The 10,532-nt window shown below is 55.6% G+C and overlaps 2 protein-coding genes across 10 annotated transcripts in view; one reads left to right on the forward strand and one right to left on the reverse strand.

The window, feature by feature from the left end:
* DENND1A (DENN domain containing 1A) overlaps window positions 1–9,992 on the forward strand; it is a 547,088-nt gene extending 537,096 nt beyond the window's left edge. For 6 of the 9 annotated variants that reach the window (XM_050760580.1, XM_050760572.1, XM_050760574.1 and 3 more), the window contains 3 exons: window positions 1,508–1,636; window positions 5,720–5,978; window positions 6,995–9,992. In XM_050760580.1, the coding sequence (XP_050616537.1) occupies window positions 1,508–1,636; window positions 5,720–5,978; window positions 6,995–8,206 (1,600 nt within the window). In that variant the 3' untranslated portion in view covers window positions 8,207–9,992. The remainder of the gene's footprint in view (window positions 1–1,507; window positions 1,637–5,719; window positions 5,979–6,994) is intronic. The other 3 variants (XM_050760579.1, XM_050760573.1, XM_050760575.1) reach the window with 1 other exon arrangement.
* Window positions 1–10,532, reverse strand: part of NEK6 (NIMA related kinase 6) — a 984,684-nt gene that overhangs the window by 970,361 nt on the left and 3,791 nt on the right. The window lies entirely within an intron of this gene.

The following is a 10,532-nucleotide window of genomic DNA, read 5'->3' on the forward strand; positions in this document are numbered from 1 at the left end:
CCTGGGAGCAGGGAAGAGCCCAGCGCTGCGACTCACCACCTCCTGTTGTGTAACCCTGGGCTACTGGCTTCCCCTCCTGAGCCTCAACCTCCACTGCAGTTCGAGGACAAAAGTCTGCCTGGCCAGCCTCTGAGAGGAAGTGAGGGTTCTGATGTGAAAGTGCTGGGATGGGCACCAGCCCTGGCGGATTGCAGCAAAGCGCAGGCACAGGCCACTCGCCCCGTCCCCCTGTGCAGCCACTGTCTCTGACTCACCCTCCAGCTGTGGTTCTCGTGCCCTTTTTTTGGACACATTGCCCTCTCCTGAAATAAAACCTCAAAAGAATTCCAGCATACAGAGCAGAGAAGGGAGACGGCTTTGGCTGAGGGGGTGACGGGAGAGGAGGTAGCCCATGCCAGCCTCCAGACCCCATATTCTTCCCAAACTTCACTTGCCTCAGAGCAAGCCAGCCCACAGAACGGGGCAGGGGTGCGGAACACCCCTGGGTCTGCTCACACCGAGCAGGCTCAAAATGCCTCTTGGTGGAACGCACAGAGACACCTACTCCCCAGCGCAAGGGCCGGGATTTGAACCCAGGTCTGCTAGTCCAGCTCGCCCCTGCTGAGCACACGGCCTCCGGTGGGCCCTGGTCAGTATATAATTCATGGGAGCCGGGCGTGGAGTTTCTCCAGGCTGTGTATGTGTTGGTGTTTATAGAGGTAGAGCTCACAGGTGGCTGACAAGGGAGATGCATTTTTTATAACAATGAATATTTAATTTCCACATCACAGATGAAAAAGACTCTCTGAAGAGGCATCTGACGGAAACTCTAGAGAGCAGCCGCTAATCAGAAAAGGGCCTTCTCGCGAGAGCTCTTCCGCACGGCTCACTTTTTTCTTTAACTTTTTTATTTTTTATTTCTTCCTGATTATTGGAGTAGATATGCTCATTGTAGAAAATGTATAAGACACAGAAAAATAAAAAGAAGCAGGGGGGAAAGAAATCACCCGTGATTCCACTGGCCGTTATTGACATTTAGCCACGTGCCTTTCCAGTCTTTTTTCTATGAATTTTTCCATAAGCAGATGACAGCGAATGCGGTGTGATTGCAGTTCTGCATCCTGATCTTTAAATTTGTCTTCATAAACATTGCGTTTCGTGGAAGGACAAGATTCAGCTACTGCGCCAGCTGGTTGTTGCTGACAATGTAGGTTGTTCCATGTTTTAATATTATAAACAACAGTGATGACCATCTTCAGGCGTGATTCTTTGCCAACTTTGAGGGTTAACCAAATGGAAGTGGGATTACTAGGTCCTATGTGATGGGTCATGAGTTGAAGGCTCTGGACACATGGCAAATTTAGTTTCTTTTCTATCTGGAACAAGCTTCCTCTCCTGGGAGCTGCCACCCCAGGCTGGCACAGGGAGCCAGGCATGGAGCCCAGAGGCCTGCTTCTCGCCTGCACATGAAGTTCTGAGGGCGCCCCTAACTGCCTGTTCTCTTCTCTTTTGTCTTCCTCTGCCCCAGCCTGGTAAAGCCCTTACGACACTACGCGGTCTTCCTCTCCGAAGACTCCTCTGACGATGAATGCCAGCGGGAAGAGGGCCCGAGCTCTGGCTTCACGGAGAGCTTTTTCTTCTCTGCTCCCTTTGAATGGTCTCTTCTTCCTTCTTCCATTTCCCTGAGCTCGGCTGGGTGACTCTGCGGGGCTGCATGGGGAAAGCGGGGGGCTGGTGATGCTTGCCTTTGTGTCGGGGGGGAGGGTGTCTGGAGCTGCTGCCTGCTGGTGCCCCAGTGCCAACATGCCGGATGGATGCCACCTCCGTGTGCCACCTCTCAGGGCATCCGTTCTGCTAGCTCCACAGGGGCTGTGACAATTGAGTAAGGTGACAGGGTGATATGCGAGTGTTGGTCCCTTAGAGATGAAAATGTGTTTGATTGCTGATGGAACTGGTGACTACAATTAGCCTGGTTGTTGATCTCCAAGTCCTTCTTTATCTCAGCGTGTCTTGGAAAGCCATGGAGATGGGAGTCAGAGTTTAAGTTGAAAAGGAAAACGTTCCTATGAAATGTTTGTATTGAATGCCAGCCTATCCAAGTGTTCTAATCTGCCTGACTTTTTAAAGATAATTTTAATCATTATTATTTATAGCCTAAGCCTCATACCAATTACAAGTAGTGATTTTAAAAAGTTTCAGGCCAGGCGCGGTGGCTCAAGCCTGTAATCCCAGCACTTTGGGAGGCCGAGACGGGCGGATCACGAGGTCAGGAGATCGAGACCATCCTGGTTGACACGGTGAAACCCTGTCTCTACTAAAAAATACAAAAAAAAAAAACTAGCCGGGCGAGGTGGCGGGCGCCTGTAGTCCCAGCTACTCGGGAGGCTGAGGCAGGAGAATGGCGTGAACCCGGGAGGCGGAGCTTACAGTGAGCCAAGATCACGCCACTGCACTCTAGCCTGGGCGGCAGAGCGAGACTCTGTCTCAAAAAAAAAAAAAAAAAAAAAGTTTCACCCACCATCCAGCCACCCCTAAAATTAAGCTGCTGTCGCCCTCCTTTTTTTACCCATTCTTGCTCCTCTACCCACAAGTGTTTCAGAGCTGGGATCCAGCAGAGAGACAGACAAAAGCTGTTTGCCCTTGTTAACACGGTTCTGTGTTTTTAATGGGAGCCTTTCAGGGAATGGAAAGTACCCTTTGCTGGATGCCCACGGTGACCACAGCAACCTTCCAGGGAGCATGTTAATCGTTTTAGTCATTGCACAGAAGAGGAGATGCCTTTCCCTCCCTCTCCCTCATGTCCCCCGCACCCTCTCCCTCTTCCCAAACCCCAGCATCAGCTCCCTCCCCATGGGGTGGCCCGTGGGTTGCTCTAAGGACCTTATAAACCCCAGGCTGCTCGGCCCCCTGTCACCAACCCCACAGGGTCAGAGGGTCCTGACCGTTTCCTGCCACCAGGTCACTGGGGACCCAGACAAGTCACTCCCCTCCCAGTGTCCTCACTTAGAAAGTAGTGGCCTTGCCAAGCACAGTGGCTCACACCTGTAATCCCAGCACTTCAGGAGGCCCAGGCAGGTGGATCACTTGAGGCCAGGAGTTCGCGACCAGCCTGGCCAACATGGGGAAACCCCGTCTCTACTTAAAAAAAATACAAATATTAGCTAGGTGTGGTGGCACGCACCTGTAATCCCAGCTATTCAGGAGACTGAGGCAAGAGAATCACTTGAACCCAGGAGGCGGAGGTTGCAGTGAGCTGAGATCACACTGCTGTACTCCAACCTGGGTGACAGGATGAGACTCTGCCTTAAAAAAAAAAAAAAAAGTAGTGGCCTAAGCTGGTGTCATCCAAGCATCACACATCACTTTTGCTGTATATCAAATCTTTGTTTCAATTTTTTTCCAAAGATTTTAAAATTAGCCTTCTCCTAAGCAATAATATCTACGATTTTGTAGGCTTAATGTATTAGTCATTATTTCTGTTGCTAATTAGAACAAAAATAGAACCTTTAGCATAAGACATGTTCATCTATGTGTCAACTTAAAACACCTTTTGGGAAAAGGCACCCTGCTGCCAGCCAGGAGCGCACCAAGTCAAGTCCAGGAGCCAGCTCCATCATATCCTCTCGGAACTAACTGATGCCTTAATTATTTAAATAATGGCAAGGGCTCGCTTCCTTAGCCCATGACCTCAGAGGTCGTTACAGGCCTTTGTGTGTGTGTTTGAAAAGAAACTGGCCCATCCTAACTCAAAATGGGTTCAAAATGGGTTCCTTCAGTTCCAGAAGCACACTGACTTTAACCCTTTCATTGTGCTCATCTTGATTAAAGGGTCTCTAATTCCTTGGTCAGGGTGAGTGAGGGACGTTTGAAGCCTCTCAAGCTTGGCTTCCATTTCCACCCCTTGGGAGTGCTGTGTGACATAGGTGAGTTATTAACATCTCTGAGCTTCATTCCTCATCCATAAAGTGGGGGTGTAAGTCCGACTTCCTGGCCCACTAGCATTGCTTCAGCGAGAGAGTACATGATGTCCCTCACTGATATTGTTTGATGAGCCCTCCCATATGTCCCCCACCCTGCAGTCTTCACTGTGAGCCTACCCTTGACCGCCAGGTGGTGCCCTTCCCCCACTTTACCAGTGCCACAGGCACGATCTCTGCCTGACCTAGGGCCACCACCAGCCCCAGACTTGGGGTTAGAAGAGGCGAGCTGTGGCCAGGCGCGGTGGCTCACACCTGCAATCTCAACACTGGGAGGCTGAGGCAGGCGGATCACAAGGTCAGGAGTTCGAGACCAGTCTGGCCAACATAGTGAAACCCCATCTCTACTAAAAATACAAAAAATTAGCCGGGCGTGGTGGCGGGCGCCTGTAATTCCAGCTACTCGGGAGGCTAAGCCAGGAGAATTGCTTGAACCTGGGAGGCAGAGGTTGCAGTGAGCCAAGATCGCGCCATTGCACTCCAGCCTGGGAGACAAGAGTGAAACTCCATCTCAAAAATAAAATAAAAAATAAAAAAAATAAAAAAGGTGAGATGCAGTTCCCACGGGGGCTCCACTAGAGGTCAGGGTTGACCCAGGCACTGCCTCTCCATCTACCCAGTGGTGCCCTGGGACTCAGGTCCATGGGAAGGGAAGGCAAGTGGAACCCTTTGTTACCTATACTTGTATCAGCTGCAAAGTAGTGGTGTGGGGTTTGTTTGTGGTTTGGTTTGTTTTGTTTTGTTTTGCTTGTTTTGAGACAGGGTCTTGCTCTGTCACCCAGGCTGGAGTGCAGTGTTGTGATCTTGGCTCACTGCAACCTCCATCTCCCAGGTTCAAGCAATTCCCATGCCTCAGCCACCCGAGTAGCTGAGACTACAGGCATGCACCACCACACCCCGCAAAATTTTGTAATTTTAGTAGGGACAGGGTTTCACCATGTTGGCCAGGCTGGTCTAGAACTCCTGACCTCAAGTGATCCGCTCACCTCGGCCTCCCAAAGTGCTGGGATTACAGGCGTGAGCCACCGCGCCCAGCCAATGGCTGCAAGGTTTTGATGTGTAAAAGTATAGAAAGCTGTTAGCAGAAGAGCCTGTGTGACAGCCATGCTCACTGGTGGGCGCTGGATGCTGTAACCAACCTCTGCATGTCTGCTGTGTGCCGGGCACCGCATTTGCTCATGTAACCACCACCACCACCACCTGAGCGACTGAGGCTCAGAGAATTAAGTGACCTGCCAAAGGTTCCACAGCAAGAAATAGCATGACCAGAGCTGGAACCAAGCTTAGCAGGGCAAGCTTAGGCCCAGACAGTTCCCCATGAGCTGTTCACAGAACCTGACTGTGGCTGTGCCTAGGCTACCAAACAGCAGAGCAGGGCGGGAGTAAGAGGAGCATGACTGCTGGCCTGTGAGCCCCCTTCCAGTCCTGTCTGTTCCTCATACCTTGTCTGAATGGCTCACAAGCCCACTAGCTAGTTTTATGAAAGGACCTGTAGTTTGGGAGGGGCACTAAATGGGTCCCCTCAGTGCAAGTGAGAGCCAAAGCGACTTGCCCCTGTTCACACCCCCAGGCCCATCGGTGTGCCCAGCTTGCACCCTCGCAGCCTCCCAGACTCCTGCCCTCACGGAGACCCTGGGACACGCTCCTGTCCCAAAGGCTTCTGCGTGTACCCCTCAAGCCCTCAATGTGCTTGGGCTGGAGGCCGCTTGCTCCTCCCCTGAAGGCCTGGGTGGGAGATTCCAGCCTGCTCTGTCTCCCCGCAGGCCACAGCCATATCGGACACTCAAGGAGTCAGACAGTGCGGAAGGTGACGAGGCAGAGAGTCCAGAGCAGCAAGTGCGGAAACCCACAGGCCCCGTCCCAGCTCCCACTGACCGGGCTGCCAGCATCGACCTTCTGGAAGACGTCTTCAACAACCTGGACATGGAGGCCGCATTGCAGCCCCTGGGCCAGGCCAAGAGCTTGGAGGATCTTCGTGCCCCCAAAGACCTGAGGGAGCAGCCAGGGACCTTTGACTATCAGGTATGGCATAGGCAAGGGAGGGGATCTGCCGGGCCCGCACTGTCCGCAGACCCCCATGTGACAGTGGAAGAGACTAACAGAGAAACAGTGACTTTCCAAGGCCCTCAGCCAACACTTAGGGTCAGTGTGACTGTAAACCCCTCCCAGGGTGCTGGGGCCCACACCACCCTAACAGTGATGGTAGGAGAAGATGCTAGAGCCTGATGGAAACTTGCCCCACCCTGTGTGTGCATCAGACGAGGGGGCGGGTGCTGCCAGCCACTCTCCTTGCACCCCCAGAGGGGCTGCAGCCCCTGCTGGAACTGGGATTGCATCCATCCCTGCCAGGGCTCCTTGGCAGAGCCTTTGGATGAAAGTTCTTGGCTCTGCATTATGAATGCAAATCAGTGTGTAATTCCCATTGTGATGTCCAATCCATCACATCCCTTCTCGGTGCCTCAGTTTCCTTACTTGCAAGTGGGGGCTTCTGACTTTGCATCACTGGGTCACACTGTGGGGTTCACAGAGCTCCAGTCATTCATGAGTGTTCCCTGCTGGGAACAAGGACCTGGGCCAGGAGAAGGGGACTGGTGCCCGGGCCATGTGGCTTACAAGTGGCAGAGCCAGGACTCCAACTTGGCCTCCTCCTTTCTCCCCAGCCAAGGTGCCTTCTACCAGGCCCTGAGTCTCACTCATCCTCCCAGGCTTACAGGTGATTGCAAGTGCCTGCAATCTAAAAAGTGAAAAGGGCCAGCCAGTAGCTGGAGTCACTTTCCTAAAACTCCTTGGCAACCACCACTGGTGTAAAGGGACGAGAGCTTTCTCTTGAGTTCCCGGAGCACAGGCTTGGAGTCCCAGCACACCTGGGTCCTCTGCTGGTAACCTGGGGGAGTCCCCAGCTGTTCCAAGTCCGAGGAGCTAATCAGCCACACACCTAGGCCCAACATGCATTCAGCACACAGGAGTGGTGTGGGAATGGGCACACATATGTCCCAACTCAGCCTGTGGTCACTGCCGCCCTCCTTCCCTCCCAACAGAGGCTGGACCTGGGTGGGAGTGAGAGGAGCCGCGGGGTGACAGTGGCCTTGAAGCTTACCCACCCATACAACAAGCTCTGGAGCCTGGGCCAGGACGACATGGCCATCCCCAGCAAGCCCCCAGCTGCCTCCCCTGACAAGCCCTCGGCCTTGCTCGGGAACTCCCTGGCCCTGCCTCGAAGGCCCCAGAACCGGGACAGCATCCTGAACCCCAGTGACAAGGAGGAGGTGCCCACCCCTACTCTGGGCAGCATCACCATCCCCCGGCCCCAAGGCAGGAAGACCCCAGAGCTGGGCATCGTGCCTCCACCACCCATTCCCCGCCCGGCCAAGCTCCAGGCTGCCGGCACCGCACTTGGTGACTTCTCAGAGCGGCTGCAGGTGGATCGGGACAGGCGAGCTGCCCTGAGTCCAGGGCTCCTCCCTGGTGGTGTCCCCCAAGGCCCCACTGAACTGCTCCAGCCACTCAGCCCCAGCCCCGGGACTGCAGGCACGAGCAGTGATGCCCTGCTCGCCCTCCTGGACCCGCTCAGCACAGCCTGGTCAGGCAGCACCCTCCCGCCACGCCATGCCGCCCCGAATGTAGCCACCCCATTCACCCCCCAATTCAGCTTCCCCCCTGCAGGGACACCTGCCCCATTCCCACAGCCACCACTCAACCCCTTTGTCCCATCCATGCCAGCAGCCCCACCAACCCTGTCCCTGGTCTCCACACCAGCGGGGCCTTTTGGGGTCCCTCCAGCTTCCCTGGGGCCGGCTTTTGCATCCGGCCTCCTGCTGTCCAGCGCTGGCTTCTGTGCCCCTCACAGGTCTCAGCCCAACCTCTCTGCCCTCTCCATGCCCAACCTCTTTGGCCAGATGCCCATGGGCACCCACACGAGCCCCCTACAGCCGCTGGGTCCCCCAGCAGTTGCCCCATCGAGGATCCGAACGTTGCCCCTGGCCCGCTCAAGTGCCAGGGCTGCTGAGGCCAAGCAGGGGCTGGCCCTGAGGCCTGGAGACCCCCCACTTCTGCCTCCCAGGCCCCCCCAGGGCCTGGAGCCAACACTGCAGCCCTCTGCTCCTCAACAGGCCAGAGACCCCTTTGAGGATTTGTTACAGAAAACCAAGCAAGACGTGAGCCCAAGTCCGGTCCTGGCCCCGGCCCCGGCCCCGGCCCCGGCCCCAGACTCGGTGGAGCAGCTCAGGAAGCAGTGGGAGACCTTCGAGTGAGCCAGGCCTTGAGGGCAGGGGATGCACCGAGGCCCGAGGGTCCGTCCACTGCTGCGGTTCCGAGGGTCCCCCGCCACGCTCTCTGCCCAGGTTCTGCTGGTGGGAAGGGATGGGACCCCTCTCTGCTGCCCCCTCCTCCCCTCCACACTGCCCATCTCTGAGGTCTGGCCCTGCAGAATGGCACCAGTTCCAGTCTGGGAATCAACCCAGTTCCTGAGTGCCCGTCCCACCCCGCGGTTGCCCGTCCTCGGCACCCTTGATTGGGTTTTGCACTAAAGAGGTCAGCTGGGCCAATGATTGATTGCCCCAGACCAAGTCCTACCCACCTTCCCCCTGAAAGTGTCCCGAGAGGCTCCGAAGGCCTATCCTCTGAGCCCAGCTCTCCTGTTCCACCACAGCTAGGCCCTGCACGCCCACCTCCTCGGACACAAGTGGCAGGGTTACCCTCCAGTGTGAGCTCCTCTGCACGAGACACAGGCGGCTTGGGGTTGAAGTTAGGACTCCTCCTGGGCTGGAGGATTTACCTGGTGGGGCACTTCCAGACTGTTTCTAGCAATATACACACACGTTCTTTCCTGTGTCTTCACCCCAAAACTTCAGTTGATTCTGACCTGGGAGGGTCTGGGGACCAGGGGGTCTGGACTGCCTTGTGATGCCCAGCCCCAGCCACCCTGCACGGGGACTGCGAGCACCAGCAACATTGATTTCTAGAAGGAAAATAGAAACCCCATCTGAGTGTTTTGGGGGGAGCCCCCACCCCCTCATTCCAACTCTCTGGCACTCTGATACCTCCAGGTTCTCTTCTCACTGTCAAAGCTGGGTCTCAGCCTCTTGGCATCTGGAGCTTTGTGGGCAAAGCCGAGAAGCTGCGACCCAGACTTCAACTCGAAGGTCAAGCGGAATGCCTCAGACTGATGCGGAGGCAGCTGGCCTTCCTGGGTTGGAACGAGGCAGTGGCCCTGAGCCCCTGCTCCAGAGCCGGGTAGAAAGGACAAACTTGGTCTCTGCCTCAGAGAAGCAGAAGGGCTAGAAGCCAGTCCCTCCCCACCTGCCCAGAGCGCCAGGCCAGCACAGAAATTCCTGAGGCCACCGTCACCAAAGTTAGAGTGAATGTTTTATTGTTTATCTTTTTCCTTTTTACCTTATTGATTTGATGAGTCTTGAAATTGATTCATTTCCATAAACCAAGTTAAAGTATGCCCCGACCATTTAAGAAAACAGCCATCTGAGACACGCAGGAAATTGTGAGCATTTCGACCCGAGCTCTCATTTCCTATTCGGGATGGGTCAGACACACAGTCTACCCAGGGGTGTCTGAGGGGGACAAGGAGGGGGGGGTGTCTCTGGAGATCTGTCACCCAGGGAGCCCCCTCTGTGTCTAAGAGGCCACCACTGCTGCACATGGTCAGGGAGGCTTGGTGGCCGTCCTGGCACATGGCTTTTCCTGGGCCAACTGTGACCTGTCTGGCTCAGGAATGGGCTCTGGCTGCTTGGGGAGCCGTGTCACTCCTGGGCCATGGGGGCACCTCCCGGGCACTTAGGTGTTTCACAGAGATTCCAGTTTCACTCCCTGGGCAGATCCCCAGGCCCCATCCGGGATAGGGCAGAGGCGGCGCTGGCAGCCCCAGGGAAGGAGGGTATGTATCCCAAGGCGCCCTGGCCGTGCTGGGGGACTGGGGTGAGCGCTCCATGTTCACATGAGCACTGCTGCCTCTTCACTTGTGGGACTGACTTTGCAAACCCAAGGATGAACTTTGTGTGCATTCAATAAAATCATCTTGGGGAAGAGGCTGGCATCCCCGTGTCCTTGAAGCTTTTGGGGTGGGGGAGGCCCCACGTGGGCCTGAAGCCATCCTCACCACCAGCTCCTGTAGAGGCGGGGACCAGGCGTGGAGCAGTTAGTTAGGGAAGGAGTCAATTCCCCGCACCCACCCAAGCTGGTGGCCACTCAGGGCTCTAAGCCAGCTCGTGCTCTGTCCCTCATAGACCAGGCACGGGGTTGGGCTGGCAACAGGCCTGCTCAGCCCTGCTGGGGCCATGGGGCAGACTGCAGGCCACCAACGATGTTGAGGGCATCCAGGAGCCAGGAAAGAGTTCAAGGGGACACCTGGCAAGTCGCCCCCACAGGTCCCTCATTAGCAAGAACAGAGCCTGGGCATCTGCCTCTGTTGGACGCTGGTATTTGGAGGGGTTGGAAATGCAGACCAATCGACCACCCATAGTGTGAAACATGTCCAGTCACACCACCCACCCCCTCCAACTCGCCCAGCATCTGACCATGCTCTCCCCTGCAGGACTGACAGGCCTGAACGACAGGCACCCAGGC

Source organism: Macaca thibetana, chromosome 15, assembly GCF_024542745.1.
Source record: "Macaca thibetana thibetana isolate TM-01 chromosome 15, ASM2454274v1, whole genome shotgun sequence".
NCBI classification, from domain to species: domain Eukaryota; kingdom Metazoa; phylum Chordata; class Mammalia; order Primates; family Cercopithecidae; genus Macaca; species Macaca thibetana.